The 20,070-nt window shown below is 39.4% G+C and overlaps 1 protein-coding gene across 7 annotated transcripts in view; it reads right to left on the bottom strand.

Moving 5' to 3' along the window:
* The window catches only part of LOC124551368 (titin-like), a 260,732-nt gene that overhangs the window by 162,807 nt on the left and 77,855 nt on the right, over positions 1–20,070 (bottom strand). For 6 of the 7 annotated variants that reach the window (XR_006967830.1, XR_006967828.1, XR_006967829.1 and 3 more), the window contains exons 11-12: positions 17,263–17,424; positions 7,323–7,600 (exon numbers count right to left, since the gene is read on the bottom strand). Coding sequence is in view for 3 of the 7 variants with exons in the window: in XM_047126404.1 (XP_046982360.1) it covers positions 7,323–7,600; positions 17,263–17,424 (440 nt within the window). In the remaining 4 variants the exon portion in view is untranslated. The remainder of the gene's footprint in view (positions 1–7,322; positions 7,601–17,262; positions 17,425–20,070) is intronic. The other variant, XM_047126405.1, reaches the window with a different exon arrangement.

The raw sequence follows: 20,070 nt of genomic DNA, 5'->3' as shown, positions 1-20,070 counted from the left end.
TCAATGGGACATCTTTACGGTGAGTAGGCCTGAGATGCAGGAGTTGGCAGTCATGTGCTTGTGAGGTGTGATAAAGGCTGTGGCCGAAAGCTTGTGTGTCTTAATTGTGCCTGTCTGCAACTTGACATGTCTTCTTTACGATAAGTTGCAATCTGTCTTTTTCTACAGTGTTGATATTCCTACCAGAAGTTTCCATTGTTTGATCTTATCCTAATGAACAGGGTGGGTTTTTCCTCTGCGTTCACACTCTACGGATTGATTGATGAGAGGATACGGAACAAAAAAGGTCCAACGAACTTCTGTCCGGAAATGCACGATTTCCATGCTAGAGACCATTTATTAAATCATACTTTGGTATAGAGACTGCAGTCTAATATGTGCTGTACCATGCAGCCACAGTTACAGTATTCATGATTTCCTCGTACAGGGTGGCACTATTCTTCATACGTCAAGCCCTAGTGCCCTCTCCTGCCACAGTAATTGGTAATGTGGTGTCCGATACACTTCTCTTTCTGACTCACATTGTTTTTAAATATATTTTTTCTCACATTGTAGTGGATGTGATACAGCATTCTACACACTGTATTTGAGAAAGGCAAATGGCAACAGGTGGCAGGCAGCAAGGTTGTATCAGGAGACCTATCCCCACTGACAACAGCCACAGAATTCAGTGTTTGCAACAGTGTTTCACCATTTGTCTGAGACGGAGTCATTTTGGGAAGCAGGAAATCGTGAAGGACTTACCTGAAATGTTCGGACACCAAACTTGGAGGAACATGTGATTAATGCTGTGGAAGGCAACTGCTGTGTCAGTACTAGACAGATGGCCAGTGTGGAACATTCTCCATAACAATTATCACTACCCTTATCACTTGAAGTGTGTGCAGGGCTTACTAGTAACAGACTTTCCACATTGGAAGCAGTTTTGTCACTGGTTTCTTCAACAGGCAACCACAATTCTGGGATTTGTGTAACCTATCTTATTCACAGATGAGGCCACTTTTACACAGAGTGGTATCTTCAACTTTCATAACAGTCAACTGTCAGATAGTATGCAGAACCCCCATGGCAGTGAGTCCGCTGCATCAGTGAATTATGGTAACAGTCTTCCTCCCACGTCGCCTAACAGGCAGAGCTATCGGCATTTCTTGTGCGTGGCTTTGCCTCCCCAACTGGAAGAAGTCCCATTGGTGATTCGAAGGGTTATGCGGCTGCTAAATGACAGCGCTCCAGCCCACTTTGCCATTAACGTCTGGATGCACCTCAATCGTGTCTTCCCTGGTCGATAGATCAGATGAGGGTGTCCAGTTGCATGTCCTGCTCATTCACCAGATCTCAAATCGTCTGGTTATGGCGCCATCTCAAAAAGTATCATGTATGCAGAGATCATTCCAGATGTGGAGACAATGGAGCAGTGTATGCCGCCTTTGACACTGTTCGGATGCAGCCTGGCTGATGTGAACATTTGAGATGGAACATGCTGCAGTGCATACATGCAAGTCCTGAGGTACATGGAAACCATTTTCAACACATACTGTAACTGTGGCGGCATGGTATAGTACGTATTAGACCACAGACTCTGTAACAATATATGATTGAATAAATGGTCTCTAGTATGGAAACCATGCATTTCCAGACATAAGTACATTAGACCTTATTTGTTCTGTGTCTTCTCATGTATCAAATCCCTGGAGTTTGTACAAGGTGGAAAAAATCACCCTCTATGTATACGATTCATGCAGTTCCTGATATCTCTGAACAGCAAGAAACTTACGGTAAATGTCCTGCTGCTGCTGGAGATGGAACACACAGAAGATGTGACCACTTCAAACAGATTTAAGATACCTCATAATAATAATCTGCATGACTGGATAGTGGCAACAATCCGGCTCCACCGGACACCATGCTAACAACATTAAGACCTCACTCAGTACGTGGGTATTTGTAGGTGAAATTTCATGATCATATTCTAGAGAAACAATTGCTGTATAACAGAGTGCTAAATGTGTTTTAAAATACGTATAATACTATTTCACTAAAGAAAAAATAAAGTAGGGTGATAATGATGATGGTTACAAACATGAAATGGTTCACTGGTGACCAATAAGCAATTAAAGAGTGGAAATGAAACCAGTTCAAAGTGCAATTTCTTTCAAAACACATTCTCAGGGTTACTGTCTTCTTGATGCTCTGCTGCATGTCCCTAGACTCGTTCCAAATGTCAAATAGTGAAGAAAATGTTCCACACATTCATAACTAGATGATGCATGGTCTTTTGCCAAGCACTACTTATTTTTAAAGCTGCTGCTGAAAAGCTGCTGTTAATTTGGCATGTATGATCTCCAAATGCAGTATGATCAAACACCCTTGTACTCACTTATCTCAAAAACTTCTCAAAAAGAGGAGAGGCTATGGATGATGTGTGAGATGCCATACTTCATCTGAAAGATCAGCCATGTTCATCAGTTGCAAAACAAAAAGACTTCGATGATGTTGTCATTTCTTCCTCAATAGCGTACACTAAACTTCGGAATATCTAATTCCGAGAATGGAGTTATGTATGAAACAAAAGTCAATGTTGAAAAAAATATTTTGCAAAATTAATTTTGTTATTCTCATGCTAAAAAAATGTAAAAGAAATGAAATTTTTTTTGTCGATTACAGTACCACTAGTTAATGTGTCTGTTTGGAGCTTATAGGCGCTCAATGGGAAGGTTGTGTGTCCTCACGCATATTAAAAGAAGCAATGTGGATAAAATTATGAAAATTATCACACGGTGAGGAGGTGAACTCACTCCCACCTCGCTCACATTCATTCACATAACCACTCTATCTCAAACACCTTACAACAATTGAGAAAGGGTGAAAGGTGCTATACCTGGGATTAAAACGGAAGTAAAACCACAGGAGAGCTAAAAGAAAGACACTGGGAAACGCCTGGCTGACCACAACAAAAACTTGGGTGAGCCATTCACCTTTTTAACAAGTTAAAAACATCTCTGTAAAATTTTTGAAAACAAGTTGGGAAAATCACAAAACCTTAAAAGTCTCACCATATTGTTTTGAGCGTTACTTAAAATGGAAGGTAGATCTATTGGCAAATCTGCAGCTCCCTGGCCAGAAAATAAAAGACTGTCTAATGAAATGAGTTGAACAGTGATCTGTGCGCCACAATCAACACACACTGGAGGGTCCTCTTGTCAGAGCATCAGAGCAAGAAGCCAACGTGTCTTAGGGCTGTGGCCTATGCGAATATGCGTAAGGAGGATCTCGTCCCGTCAACATCGCTGAAAGGAGGTATGCCGCGGCCGCATTGAGGCCTTTAATAAATGCAGCTAATTATCTCTCACTTTGAGCCGACGCTCCTCCCATTGATGCAAGACCGTGTGTTTCAACAGTGAGGCAATAGCATGCATGGGGATGGCATACCTCCTTGGCTGCTACACCTGACCCTTCATTTCCTACAATAGCCATGTCTCTTATTACTGCTAGTTAAAATACTCTGCTTTTTTGCAGTAATAAGGTGAATCTGTGGAATCAGAACACATTCCACTTATTTTTACAAATGAGTTATTTACAGAAAGAGATAAAAATGTGTGACTTGACACTTAGCATGTTTTAAATTGGATCCTGTGTGTGTGTGTGTGTGTGTGTGTGTGTGTGTGTGTGTGTGTGTGTGTGAGAGAGAGAGAGAGAGAGAGAGAGAGAGAGAGAGAGAGAGAGAGAGAGAGAGAGAGCGGAGGGGGGGGGGGGGGGGGGGGGGGGGGAGATCTTGAAAAATGGTGAATGGGTTGTAGTGGGAGAGACACGAAAGGAGGGAGGAGATGCAAAGGGAGGAGGAGAATGGAAGGAGTGGAGAGGTGTTTTAACCACCTACTCACATTACTTGAAACAAAATGTGGGCAACACTAAACACTGTTGCACAGCTCCCCATGTAACACATGTACTGGGCCCTAATCAGAAGGCATAATCCTATGCATCAGTCCATTAGCATGGCTCAACTACTCAGTGGTAAAGATCGGACTATGGATTTAAAGCTCCAGGTTTCATCTCTGGTAAATCCTAGGATTTTTATCTGTAACATATCACTTCTTCACCATCACTAAAAAAATTTTAATGTGATAAATGCACAGTTGCGCTGTGGCTCAGAGTCACATTGAACTATATGTACCCCCGAAACTGGTACATTAACATTTATGCAAGCTTCTCCTCATACATTTATTTTTTGCAGTCTGTCAATCTACAAATCATTTCTTTATATATCTTTAGTGAGCTGGACCCTTGCAGCATACTATTTCACATTGACAAAAAGCTTGATTCACTCGATTTAGTAATTAATGAATATTGTTGATGAATAAAATAAAAAATCTCCAAATAAAAACAGAGGTACAAAAAACTGTATGCGATTACAACCTGAATTAACGCACTGTGTGACTGAGTCATTAACTTACAGCTGGAATACCAGTATTGAAACTATTACCTTTCAGAACTTTTTACGTCCTGGCTTCATTTGTGGAAAATAAATTTTTATGATATACGTGGATTCATATATTAAAAAAAAAAGGCAGTGTCTGAAAATGGAGGTGATTCTTTTTATTATTCTGCAATCATGAACTACACAGAGCGGTCTGCAAATTTTAATTTTCTGATGAACATAAGCTAGAGAGTTTTTCAGAGCCATACATAGGAGGGAAATTTTAAAGCAATACAACTAAACACGAGATAGAAGCTCTGTGAGGGATAAAACATAATAATGACTGTCAACGGCCACTTCAGGAAAGTATATATATTTACACCAAAAATATTTACAAACAAATGAATGAAAATAAAATAACATAAATAATAAAGAATATGTAAATTTTTTCACAAACATCCACTGATGAAGAGGATAGAGAACAGCACAAGCCCAAAATAAAAGTCTGTTAAAGTAAATTAAATTAACATCAAAATAATATGGCTTATGTTGAAAAAGATTCATAGTTGCTGTCTCTAATTGAACAACACAGAAATAACTAGAAAACTCAATCCGGCGTAATGTCAACTGATAGAAAATACATCAAGTCAACTTTAAGTACGACATAAAACACACAGCACACACAATATAGAAATAAAAGAGCCATGAAATGAAAGGAAAAAAATCTCTGTGATCTGGAGTAATTTTTAAGAGAATTCACAGGACTAAAAAGCTGTAACAATTGTTGTTGTTCTCACAAAAAAAAAGACTGCTTCAAAAATGATTAAAAACTTGCACTGACATACTGCTTACAAATTCCGTGTCAACAAAGTACTCGCAGCAATTACAAGAAGCTATGGCCATACTAGCAAAACCAATCTCTAAAATGCACATACTTTATCAGTTTCCACAGCTAAATACAAAATGCTTCTAACAAAGTAAAGCCATTAAGATGTTATTTAACAAGAAGCATCATTAATGATACTTAAGCAGTTCCAACTACTAATGAACAGCACCATGATGATAACATAAATAGAAATTAGTATTTAAGCATAAGTCATGTGCAAAAGTGAACAGTGCAATGTGCTTTAATTCTTTGTAATCTACTATCAGCACAATCAGTTCAATTCACAGTCTGCATGTCAATTAAATTGAGGCATGCAAAGCATATGATGTACAAAATGTACTATATGGCATTGTATACTCATTAATAAAGTTTTCATATAATGTAAAAAGTGTCACTGGTTATTAAAGGACACGATGTAAAAACTGGTGTAATTCCATGTTTGTATCTTGTACTTTGCTAAGCCTATGACACATTTACAATTGAAGTTATCCCTATAACTGCTAGTTATGTACTGAGAAGCACCAACACAAACAAAATGAAACATTAATATTATTTTCTGATCGTCAATACTTGGACACCAATTGATACTTTGCATCAACTACTTAAGTGTCTACGATGACGAGCCATTTCTGATGTTATGGAATCTATCAAAAACTTACTTAACATTCATCAGTAGTATTTCTTCTAGATTCTTACGTAATTTCAAAATTTTGTTATTAATACTGCTGGACAACTGACATGTGTTATCTTAACAATTATCTTTGTTTACCTAGCATGCATCCTCAATGAAACAAATGCTCTCTACTTCATAAAATGGTAACAATTTTTGGAAATATAACATTATTTACGATTTTGACAGTAACTAAAACAAATTATTTCTGTTACAAAGAGAAACCATGTCATAGGTGTAATATTTAAAAGTTCATTAAATGCACGTATCACATCTCATTCAATGTACTACTTTAGAAATGGATCGTATTCAGTAAAATTGCACCACTGTAGTTAAGTCTGCGAACCTCATTCAAAAGATGCTGAGGCAAGAAAGCAAATGATCATTTGAACCTTCACAAGCAAAAAGTTGCACATCCTAGTTCCTTCCATGATGTAATTAAAAAACAATACAAATTAGAGCAAACCAAACAATGTCTTCTATAAAGAAATTGTAATAAACAAAACAAAGCATTACTTCTGGTTGTACCAAAATTTCAGTTATGAATAAATAAATTGGAGATATTAGTCAAAAGACAAATGTAAATATGTAAGGGAAAAGAAACCATCTATCAGCTTGCAAAGATCACTGGTAAAGTACAAGATGGGAAGAAGATTGTGGAATGGCGTAAGAGTGAGCTCCAATACAGTCTTTCCTGAACAGCTCTTTAAAAAAAAAATAGCCCTTTAATACACAATGACACCACTTTCACCAGATACCAATCTATTTTTCCTTTCCCCCCTGTCAATTACAATGTATACTACTGAATATGTGTCTAATTTTAGATAAACTAAATCATAAACGCATGAAAATAAAACAACATACAAAAAAATAAAGCAAATTCCTCACATTTCTAGCGGCATCACCATTGCATGTAAGATTGTCTACACATTATCTTCAGTCTTATAGTGCTCTTACAGGCAACGGCAGCCCACTGTTGAAATGAACAGGACACCGCTGTGTCATCTGGTAGTGAATACTGGATAGTTTTTTTCACGTATTACGCATAAACTTGTATACTGAAAATCTTTTTCTTTCATCCCTAAATGGAGAGATTCACTGTCTGGAATTCTGCTGTCCATTTCAATGAAACTAGCTAGCTAGGCTAATATCGGGAGTGTGTGGTGACCTATAAAATAAGTAGTGTAAAATGATTGAAGAAGCAGTCATCTGCAATGTCCTGCCTTCTGCAAATGCCAAACTAGCCTCCACTCTGTCCGTCTACGATGTCTGCTGTGTACCCCCGGTGGCAACGGGGCCCACCCGGGAGTCGAGTGACTGTCACCTGGTGAGACGCACGACAAGCGACCTACCGCTCTGTGTGCAGCTCGCACAGTGGACCAGAGGCTCCGGCCGGCCCGTCTTGATATTGCGGTTGCGGTCGCCGCCACACACTTTGCACCGGGCAGTCGCATCCCTCAGCTCTGCCGCATCTTCGACCTTGATGACGGTCCCGTTGACTGTAGGTGTGCCGCCGCCTGCATTATCGTCCGACACCGCAGGCTTCTTATCGTCCGTTCGGTCTACCACATCACCGGCTTCAGACCCACTGTCGTCTGAATCCTGGCTCCCGTCACTCGAAGAGCTGCTACTAAAGAAAAACAAATGTGTGAGAGGGCCAATGTAACACAGTGAATCAAGAATATATGAAAATTCTATTAAACACTTTTACACAGTTCCTATACTAAACGGAACAGTAAGAGAATTCACTATCATTAGTTTTGAGCAAAATTTCTGAAAGTTTCTTACCAATCAATTACCAGTAAGAGAAAAGAATTTCATTCTATTGCCATAGTTGCTGTTTACAAGGTAATGTATGACCTATCAGAAGGCAATGGATGCCCTTTGAGGCTTTTCGCAGACGGTGTGGTTGTCTACAAAAAGTTAGCAGTGCTAGAAAACAGTAACAGTTTGCAGAAGTACCTGCAAGGGGTTGACGAATGGTGCAGGGACTGGCAGTTGACACTAAATACAAATAAATGTAGGGAAAGAAATATACTACTGTACAACTACACTACTAATGACAAATTTCTGGAATCACTAACCGCTGTAAAATATCTACGAGTATCTATCTGGAGTGACCGTAAATGGAATGACCAAGTAAAGCAAATAGCGGGTAAAAGCAGATGCTAGACTTAGTTTCACAGGAAGAATCTCAAGGAAATGTAATTCATTCACTAAAGAAGAGGCTTACAAGGAGACATGTTCAATCTGTTCTTGAGTAGTGTTCATCTATCTGCAACCATTACCAGGGACGACTGACAGAAGAGAGGGAGAAGATCCAACAAAGAATGGCACATTTCATAACAGGATCGTTTAGTCAGCGCAAGAGCATTATGGAGATTCTCAACGAACTTCAGTTGCTGATGCTCCAATGTTCCAACAGAAGCACTGTGCACCACAGAGAGATTTACTATTGAAATTTTGAGAAAACACTTTCTGGGAAGGGCAAAACAACATGTTACTTCATCCCACATACAGCTCGCAAAAAATGACCATGACAAAGAAATCTGAGAAATTAGAGCTAATACAGATCTTTACCAAGTGTCATTCTTCTCGTGCGCAATTTGTGAATGGAACAGGGAGGGGTGAGGGAAGAGAGTGGAGGGATAGTGATATCAGAAATACCACCGCCACATGCCATCAGACAACTTGCAGTCGGCTGATGTAGAAATGTATTTTCTTGACATTTATAACAACATATCTGCATTGAAATGGTACACAACAACCAACGGATCCTATTTAATAACCTAAGTCTTGGTAGGGGGAGGGGGAAGGGGGAAGGGGGGGGGGGGGGAGAAAAAGAGAGAGAGAGAGAGAGAGAAGGAGCATAACAAATAGTGGCACAACTCGTCATGATACTCAGTGCAAAAGCATTACATACATACTCAGTGAATTTCAAAGACAAGCACTAAAAGAGAAGTGTCGTGCATCACAGACAGGGTTATTGTTGGAATACTGGAAGCATACATCCCAAGAATAGACAGGAAACATACAAATTACATCTCACAAAATAACCATGGTAAGAAAAATAAGAGCTCAAATGTTTAGCAACAGACATTTCTCCCATACTCCATTCTAAACTAGAGCAGAGGAAGGGTTTCATATAGTGGTATCAGACACAACCACTGCTACACATCATATGGTGGCTTGCAGAGTATATATGTATATTTGCATGCAAAAGATCCACTTTTGTTTAATCTAGTGTAACATGGGATCGTTAGGCATGCCGATAAACAACAGTACACAATCACACAGACATCACAAGCAGATGATATCACAGTGACAAGCAAAGTTAAAATACAAACTGAAAAGCAAGGTACATGCCGTAAAAGCAGACCTGCAGGTCTACAAAGATAAGATCGAATACATGTTAATGTCAAGAATGAAGCACGGCAAAATCCGACCAACTGCAGGCTAAGATTCACATATGTGGACAAATTCACACACACAATGCATTGCGCTCAATTTAAAGGAGAAAACACAAGCAAGAGAGACTTTTTTTTCAGTTTGTTAAAAGCACGAGGTATAAAGCACTGTTACCTAGAACACAGATTATGGTCTACAACACATTTGTCTAATTATCTATATCTTGAATACACTACTGGCCATTAAAATTTCTACACCAAGAAGAAATGCAGATGATAAACGGGTATTCATTGGACAAATATATTATACTAGAACTGACATGTGATTACATTTTCACGCAATTTGGGTGCATGGATCCTGAGAAATCAGTACCCACAACAACCACCTCTGCCGTAATAACGGCCTTGATACGCGTGGGCATTGAGTCAAACAGAGCTTGAATGGCATGTACATGTACAGCTGCCCATGCAGCTTCAACACGATACCACAGTTCATCAAGAGCAGTGACTGGCATATTGTGACGAGCCAGTTGCTCGGCCACCATTGACCAGACGTTTTCAATTGGTGAGAGATTTGGAGAATGTGCTGGTCAGGGCAGCAGTCTAACATTTCCTGTATCCAGAAAGGCCCGTACAGGACCTGCAACATGCAGTCGTGCATTATCCTCCTGAAATGTAGGGTTTCGCAGGGATTGAATGAAGGGTAGAGCCACGGGTCGTAACACATCTGAAATGTAACATCCACTATTCAAAGTGCCGTCAATGCGAACAACAGGCGACTGAGACGAGTAACCAATGGCACCCCATACCATCACACCACTTGATATGCCAGTATGGTGATGACGAATACACACTTCCAATGTGCGTTCACCGCTATGTCTCCAAACTTGGATGCAACCATCCTGATGCTGTACTCAGAACCTAGATTCATCCGAAAAATTGATGTTTTGCCATTCGTGCACCCAAGTTCATCGTTGAGTACACCATCGCAGGCGCTCCTGTCTGTGATGCAGCATCAAGGGTAACCGCTCCATGGTCTCCGAGCTGATAGTCTATGCTGCTGCAAACGTCGTCGAACTGTTCGTGCAGATGGTGGTCGTCTTGCAAACGTCCCCATCTGTTGACTCAGGGATCGAGACGTGGCTGCATGATCCGTTACAGCCATGTGGGTAAGATGTCTGTCATCTCTACTGCTAGTGATACGAGCCCATTGGGATCCAGCACGGTGTTCCGTATTACCCTCCTGAACCCACCGATTCCATATTCTGCTAACAGTCATTGGATCTCGACCAACGCGAGCTGCAATGTCACGATACAATTAACCACAATCGCGATAGGCTACAATCTGACCTTTATTAAAGTCGGAAATGTGATGGTACGCATTTCTCCTCCTTACATGAGGCATCACAACAACGTTTCACCAGGCAACGGCGGTCAACTGCTGTTTGTATATGAGAAATCGTTTGGAAACTTTCCTTACATCAGCACGTTGTAGGTGTCGCCACCGGCGCCAACCTTGTGTGAATGCTCTGAAAAGCTAATGATTTGCACATCACAGCATCTTCTTCCTATCAGTTAAATTTCGCATCTGTAGCACGTCATCTTCGTGGTGTAGCAATTTTAATGGCCAGTAGTGTACATAGGGAGATGGCTAGAAGGAACTTGATATCTTTGAAACAAAGGTGATGAGGAGAATCTTCAAACTTGTTATAAAGATGGAGACGAATGACGGCAAAGGACGAAGAAAGAAACTTACAATATAATGAAAAGATATCAGATTATGAATATTGTAAAAAGCAGGTAGATATAATATGCTGATCGTGTAAAAAGGATGTCTGAAAATACCATTCCCGAAGCTGTTATGAGGGAGGGAAAACCTTGAGAAACACATATTTCATGTACCATTACTCTGTTGGCAGAGTGACTGAGAAAGCTAACACATCTGGGTATATAAGGTGGCTAAAAGATGAAGCCCTACAGTGAAAGAGGTGGAGGTAGAGCATGGTATAGGGGGCCTGTAACCAATGGATGATGTGGAAGTCGCATCACATCCATCTGTCAAAAATGTTTGTAATCATTAAATTAATTTTGCAACAAGAGCTACAAGCTTTTTTTAATTATCTGCTGCGTTTTAACATACAAATTTGCCACATAATATTTCTTCCTTTTTAATTCCAATAACTAGTCTCCATATAATCTATTTCCTATGATGCAATAGTTTAAACAAAATAAAAAAGAAGACAAAGAGTATGTGTTCAGCGAAAAGTGTAATAATTATATATTTACTGCATTTAAATTTTTGGCACAGTGTACTGGTAATTCTGTGATAAAATAGCACTTAGCAATGAACGAAAAAGTGGGCTGAGCGCAAGAAGTAAGTAGTCCAATCTTCAAAGAGAAAGTGAACATGGAATGACTAAAGTGGCCCAATGTGGCCAATTAAGTTAATAATAATAATAATAATAATAACAACACTAATAATAAAATAGCGTTTATATCACTGGGTCAACCTTTACATGTTCTCAAGCAAAGTTCCCATTTAAGGCAGGAATATTTGGGTCTTTAGTGCTTTGTTAAAAAAAGTGTTTTGCTATAAAAGCTGAAAACCACCGCTCATTAAAATAATCAATACTTAGAATGTTTACAATAGCAGCAAAGATAATCAACACATTTCCAACAGCATTTACATACGACTGAAGATGTAATTAGATATGGATCACGAAATAATAATTTATGATGTTGTTCATAGGTGTAGTTCAGCATGTTCAAATATTTCAACAAAGATAAGAAGTCAGCTGTCAGTTGCACAAGAAAACCTTTATCTGGTTTCATTTGTTTAAGCTGTCATCTTCATAAGTGAAATAGGCCTAAATCATTGGTAAGCCAACATAAAAAGGGCCTTTTTTTTTACGATGGCTTATCAATGATTTGGGCCTATTTCGCCTCTGAAGATGACAGTTTAATCTGTTGAAATCGGTAAAGTGAACCAAGTAAAGGTTTTCCTGTGCAGCTGACAACAGACTTTTTATGTTTGTTGAAAATAATACTACAGGTAGATATCTAAAACTAACAGTGAATAAGTCAAGGTTTATCAGGATATACTCAACTCCACAATATTCAAAACTGCAACAGCTCCAGAACTGTGAATGACACACATTTCAATAAATTATGAGAATTGCTGGCCAAACTTTTGTCACTCCTCCCGTACTGGGGTCTAAATGGTATGTCGTTTCAATTTAACTCTTCTCTCCTTGCTGAGGAAAGAACTAATAGTTCAAAAGCTGAGACGTGTCTCCTTTTACTTTTCTGGGTCTGTCAGCACTAGGACACATTTCACTGCCTGTAGCAATTCTGTATCATAATTTACTAATTTTCTCAATCAAAAATTACCGAACTATCAGTTTAATAAGTCACAGCTGCACAATACTGACACGAATTCTTTACAGGTGAATGGAAAATCTGGTAGAACCGACCTCAGGAAAGATCAATTTGGATTCTGTAGAAATGTAGGAACACACGAGGCGATACTGACCTTACGACTTATCTTAGAAGCTAGGTTAAGGAAAGGCAAACCTGCATTTCTAGCATTTGCAGACTTATAGTAAGCTTTTGACAACGTTAACTAGAATACTCTCTTTCAAATTCTGAAGGTGGCAGGGGTAAAATACAGAGAATGAAAAGCTATTTATAATTTACACAGAAACCAGAAGGCAGTTATGAGCCGAGGGACATGAAAGGGAAGCAGTGGTTGGGAAGGGAGTGAGCCAGTTTTGTAGCCTATCCCCAATGTTATTCAATCTGTATATTGAGCAAGCAGTAAAGGAAACAAAAGAAAAATTCGGAATAGGAATTAAAACCCATAGAGAAGAAATAAAAACTTTGAGGTTCGCCGATGACATTGTAATTCTGTCAGAGACAGAAAAGGACCTGGAAGAGCAATTTAACGGAATGGACAGGGTCTTGAAAGGAGGATATAAGATGAACATCAACAAAAGCAAAACGAGGATAATGGAATTTAGTCAAATTAAATCAGGCTATGCTGTGGGAATTAGATTAGGAAATGAAAGGCTTAAAGTAGTTGATGAATTTTGCTATTTGGGCAGCAAAAGAACCAAGAATGGTCAAAGTAGAGAGGATATAAAATGTAGACTGGCAATGGCAATGTAAGCATTTCTGAAGAAGAGAAATTTGTTAACATGGGGTATAGATTTAAGTGTCAGGAAGTCTTTTCTGAAAGTATTTGTATGGAGTGTGGCCATGAATGGATGTTAAACATGGACAATAAACATTTTAGAGAAGAAGAGAATAGAAGCTTTTGAAATCTAGTGGTACAGAAGAATGCAGAAGATTAGATGGGTAGATGACATAACTAATGAGGAGGTACTGAACAGAACTGAGGAGAAGAGGTATTTGTGGCACAAGCAGACTAGAAGAAGGGATCGGTTGGTAGGACACATTCGAAACATCAAGGGATCACCAAATTAGTATTGGAGGGAAGCGTGGAGGGAGACCAAGAGATGAATACACTAAGCAGATTCAGAAGGATGTAGGTTGCAGAAGTTACTCGGTAACGAAGAGGCTTGCACAGGATAGAGTAGCATGGAGAGCTGCATCAAACCAATCTTTGGACTGAAGACCACAACAACTTAACTGAATTTTCACTGGAGACACATTTTAACAACAAATTTTCTATTTCATGAAATATATTTTTCTTTTGGAATTTGACACTTCTACCTAATGCACATGTGATTTATACTGAAGCAACAAGGCAAATATAAATAAATTAAAATTGTTTTTGAAGACTATTTTTGTCTCATGTTATGAATACCAGTTTACATTGCAATTAATCGTGGGCTGACATAAACATAAATCATATTGTGTTTTGCTACTGAAATATTTTTATATAAAATGTTACACCAGCAGAAGAGGAAAGGCAAGAAACAGGGAAGAGAGGGTAAGCACTACATACGACGAAGAGAAGTTAAAGAAACTACAGAAACACATTCTGCTTGTCAGGTAGCCTAAATGCCAGGATTGGAGTGCCTTTTCCTTCTCTTCAACACTGGAACTTCTTTTCTCTTATCCCTGTTTCACTCAAGGTTAAACTACTTCAAAAAGATCTCATGTCTAGTCATGTTGTTACTGTTTCAATACCTGGTAAGAAGATTTTGCATTTAAAATTGAATAGTGATGATGATTACAATAATACAAATAATAACCATAATAATAGTTCTGAAAAGATGACTTGAAGCAGGTTTGCATGTAACGCTTAAGGCAGCAGCAATTCAATAACACTACTACTGTGGTGGCGACTTTGATTAATCGAAACAGTTTCCCTATATTTCCAGATTTTTACAGGTTGAAATTTCAAATTTCCATGGACTGACCACTGTTGTATTTGATGGCAAGGTTCATGTACTGGTTTTCACAGCTGCACACATAGTTTAGTAGTGATTATTCCAAGTTCAGCTAGGATTTTCAATCAATGGTTTTTTTAAGATGTAAACTACAGCTGTGCCTGAAAATTCCTTCGATGCCTTCATCTGTCACCATTCTGTGCCGTGCTGTGCCATTCACTGTGCAATAACCTTACGTATATGAGAAATCCATGTAGAAACATGCTTCAAACTGTTGTCAACAACATTAGGAAAAGAATAGATTGGTATTCACCATAAAGATGACCCTTTGAGCTGCAGACTGGCACAACCAAAAGACTACCATGGTAGTGTGTGTGTGTGTGTGTGTGTGTGTGTGTGTGTGTGTGTGTGTGTGTGGGCGCGCGCGCGCGCTGACCTATGCGAATATGTGTGTGTTGTTTGCCAAAGAAGAATTTGGCTGAAAGCTATAAGTGTAATGGTTTTTTTGTTTTGTTTGTCTGCACTCAATGGGTCATCTTTAGGGTCAGTAGCAATCTATCCTTTTCCTAATAGTGTTGATATTCCAACCTGTAGTTTCCATTGTTTTATTTTTGTCAAACTGATATATATATATATATATATATATATATATAGAGAGAGAGAGAGAGAGAGAGAGAGAGAGAGAGAGAGAGAGAGAGAGAGTTTAACAAAATGGTTCAGGACATTTCTTTCCATCAACGAACAGTTCAACTCCCCCTAGAACCTCTCAGAATTGTCAAGATTATCTTGATTAAATTTGCGAGAGAATTCCTCATTTTCCATGCTGTAAAGACACGTCATCAACCTGATTAACGAAGCAGAGTCAACCTGGAATATTTTCTGACTGATGTATAAAGCATGCAGGAATGGGTACAACACTACCACGGACTACTAACTGAGAACAGAGCAGCATTCACAGAGAACCCACCAGACATTGAAATTGGTAATAATATTACACCGACAGCCCCGAAGAAAGTCCAAAATGAAATTAATGCCATGAAAAATAGAAAGTCACCAGGTCCAGGATTAATTTATATAGAACTGGTTAAAAGCAGCACCGTCAGAACTCTTGAGGTATTGGCAGTGATTTTTGACAAAAGCCTTCGAGGTGACGAAGCCGCAAAGGAGTGGAAAAAGGCAACAATTACATCAATATTTAAGAAAGGCAACAGGAGAAATTGTGCAAACTATCGTGGTATTAGTGTGATGCTATCCGTGGCGAGAGTCTATGGCAGTATCCTAAAAAAGAGGATAGAAGAAGAAGAAATTACCGAATCTGAAGACCAAAATGGATTCAGATTGGTCAGTCCTGTACTGATCGGAATATTTACCCTCAAAAACCTAATGGAGAAAAGGACAGCAAGAGGCCTTACGACCCACCTTGTCTTTGTAGGTCTCCAGAAACCTTATGACACAGTTCCACAGAACAAGCTATGAACAAGTCTAATTGATAATGACGTGTCACTGAGCTACGTGAAAGCCGTCAGACTCCTCTGCCAAGGTTGTACGGCAATGGTAAAAGCGAGAAATCAACTGTCTCAAGAGTTTAAGGTGACAAAGGGAGTACGCCAGGAATGCGCACTTGCCCCTACATTCTTTAAGATTTACCTAGAGGTGCCACTAAAATCCTGGAAAAGGAAATGAGGAGGAATGGGTATCCCCATAGACGATGAGATCTTGTTCACCTTAATTTTTGCTGCAGACTAATTGTTAGTAGCTGGAGATGAGAAAGGTGCAAATTACATGCTCTGCAAATTAAAAGAAGATATGAAAAATAGGGTCTTGTCATAAATGTATCTAAAACACAATATCTGAAAGTGGGAGCAAATGCTGTTAACGACTTACAACTCGGTGCTGATACTATTAAAGGGTGTCATAATTTTCAGTACCTGGGAGTGACACTGTCGTCAAATGGTAGAAGTATGGATGATATAAACAATAAAATTGGTCAGGGCAAGTGAGCCATAGAACAACTAAATGGTATTCTCTGGAGCAAAAACATAATGCGCAGAACAAAACATACACTCTACCACACAATTATTGAAATTATCACAACATGTGGTGCAGAGTTGCGGGAATTAACTCAGAGGCAGAAAGATAGCTTGCTGCCTATCGAGATGGATTTCTGAGTACGGAGTTGTGGATATTCCAGGCATGATCATATTATAAATGATAGGGTCAGAGAGGTTATGAATGTTGAAAGAGCAATCCTGGACTACATAGAAAGGAAGCACCTACTCTGGTATGGTCACTTACAGCATATGCGAGACACAAGACGGCCAAAACATGCATGGTAATGGATTCCACTTCAAAGAAGAAAGAGCGGTAGACCTGTGAGACGCTGGAAAGATGATGTCAATGAAGCAATGGCGGCGAGAGGTCTTAATGGAGGAGACTGAAATGACTGTGAACAATGGAGACTGGGATGCCAGAGGCGGCGGCAGCTGTAGAAACCTTGCTTGCAATATGAAGTCACAGCCTGTACTGACCTCGAATCTGAAGAGGAGCTGGAATCGTCGGAGTCGGACTGGCTCCCATCTGAGCCGCCACCGCCAGAGCCTGGCAGAGGCTCCTGGTGTCGTTCGTTGGGCTTCAGCGGACCGTACAGCACCGTGTTGAGAGGGAAGTAGCGGAGCTCCGCAGGTGTATAGCTGCAAATTGAAAAACCAGCATTCGCAATTAAATACTGCCAACCTGCATTTGCAGTTAAACTTTTTTCAATACAAGCAACACATACAGTGTGCCAGTCACATTTTGGCATCTATATTATGACTATCCCAGAAAGCAATACCAGTTGCTGGCTGCTATTTAACGGCTTCCAGAGGCAACAAAAATTTGATTTTCAACATTTCTCGTAATCACTGACCAAATTTAAAAATTTTGTTATAACCTACTCATTAAGGGGCATAATCCTGAAAGTATTACACAGTAAGATAAGTATTAAAGTTACAAACTGGGTGTTTGTCCCAAGGCAGTGCGACTGACAGCAAACGAATACCTGGAATTTATTCGCACGAGATTTCAGAACGTGAGCACTTAGTTACTTCCAATTAACTTTACACATAACCTCAAACCTCCATAAAACATTTTCTCGCTGAGATCCCTGACAACGTGACAAAAGAGAGAAAAGTTCATGCAATAAAACTCCAGAATCACATGTGATGTCTTAATTTATTACTCCTTTACTGTCAACTCTATTCGTAGCACAGTTCGCACACAGTATCCAGAAATACCACTGAATGAACCTGAAAAATTGTATCATTGAACAACACACAGTTCAGGAGATATGTCATCATAGACATCTAGATGCATGAAAAACTTGTTGTTGTTGTTGTTGTTGTTGTTGTTGTCATCGTCGTCTTCAGTCCTGAGACTGGTTTGATGCAGCTCTCCATGCTACCCTAACCTGTGCAAGCTTCTTCATCTCCCAGTACTTACTGCAACCTACATTCTTCTGAATCTGCTTAGTTCAAATGGCTCTGAGCACTATGGGACTTAACTGCTGAGGTCATCAGTCCCCCAGAACTAAGAACTACTTAAACCTAACTAACCTAAGGACATCACACACATCCATGCCCGAGGGAGGATTCGAACCTGTGACGAATCTGCTTAGTGTATTCATCTCTTGGTCTCCTTCTACGATTTTTACACTCCACGCTGCCCTCCAATGCTAAATTTGTGATCCCTCGATGCCTCAGAACATGTCCTACCAACCGGTCCCTTCTTCTTGTCAAGTTATGCCACAAACTGCTCTTCTCCCCAATTCTATTCAATACCTCCTCATTAGTTATGTGATCTACCCATCCAATCTTCAGCATTCTTCTGTAGCACCACATTTTGAAAGCTCCTATTCTCTTCTTGTCCAAGCTATTTATGTTTCACTTCCATACGAATACTATCAGAAACGACTTCCTGACACTTAAATCTATACTCGATGTTAACAAATTTCTCTTCTTCAGAAACGCTTTCCTTGCCATTGCCAGTCTACATTTTATATCTTCTCTGCTTTGACCATCATCAGTTATTTTGCTCCCCAAATAGCAAAACTCCTTTACTACCTTAAAAGTCTCATTTCCTAATCTAATTCCCTCAGCATCACTCAACTTAATTCGACTACATTCCATTATTCTCATATTGCTTTTGTTGATGTTCATCTTATATCCTCCTTTTAAGACACTGTCCATTCCGTTCAACTGCTCTTACAAGTCCTTTGCTGTCTCTGACAGAATTACAATGTCATTGGCGAACCTCAATGTTTTTATTTCTCCTCCGTGGATTTTAATAACTGCTCCAAATTTTTCTTTTGTTTTCTTTACTGCTTGCTCAATATACAGATTGAATAACATCAGGGAGAGGCTACAACCCTGTCTCACTCCCTTCCCAACCACTGCTTCCCTTTCATGCCCCTTGACTCTTATAACTGCCATCTGGTTTCTGTACAAATTGTAAATAGCCTTTCGCTCCCTGTATTTTACCCCTGCCACCATCAGAATTTGAAAGAGAGTATTCCAGTCAACATTGTCAAAAGATTTCTCTAAGTCTGCAAATGCTAGAAACGTAGGTTTGCCTTTCCTTAACCTAGCTTCTAAGATAAGTCGTAAGGTCAGTATTGCCTCACGTGTTCCAACATTTCTACGGAATCCAAACTGATCTTCCCCGAGGTCGGCTTCTACCAGTTTTTCCATTCGTCTGTAAAGAATTTGCGTTAGTATTTTGCTGCTGTGACTTATTAAACTGATAGTTCAGTAATTTTCACATCTGTCAACACCTGCTTTCTTTGGGATCGGAATTATTATATTCTTCTTGAAGTCTGAGGGTATTTCGCCTGTCTCGTACATCTTGCTCACCAGATGGTAGAGTTTTGTCAGGACTAGCTCTCCCAAGCCCGTCATTAGTTCTAATGGATTGTTGTCTACTCCCGGGGCCTTGTTTCGGCTCAGGTCTTTCAGTGCACTGTCAAACTCTTCACACAGTATTGTATCTCCCATTTCATCTTCATCTACATCCTCTTCCATTTCCATAATATTGTCCTCAAGGACATGACCCTTGTATAGACCCTAGCTTCTGCTTAAAATGGTGCATAGTAAAACTCCAACATCTGGCATGACATTTTAATTTGTTACTTCTTTACTACTAAATTCAATTGCAACACACTTTGTAGACAGTATCTGCATATATCACAGAATACACATGCAAAATTGCATCATTGTACAACCCAAAGTTCAGGAGATATGGTACCATAAATATTCAGATGTGCGAAAAACTAATTTATGCTTAAAACAGAGTGCAATTAACCC

This window comes from Schistocerca americana, chromosome 9, assembly GCF_021461395.2.
Source record: "Schistocerca americana isolate TAMUIC-IGC-003095 chromosome 9, iqSchAmer2.1, whole genome shotgun sequence".
Lineage (NCBI taxonomy): Eukaryota > Metazoa > Arthropoda > Insecta > Orthoptera > Acrididae > Schistocerca > Schistocerca americana.
Note: the sequence above shows the minus strand (reverse complement) of the source record. Positions and strands in the feature narration are given on the sequence as shown.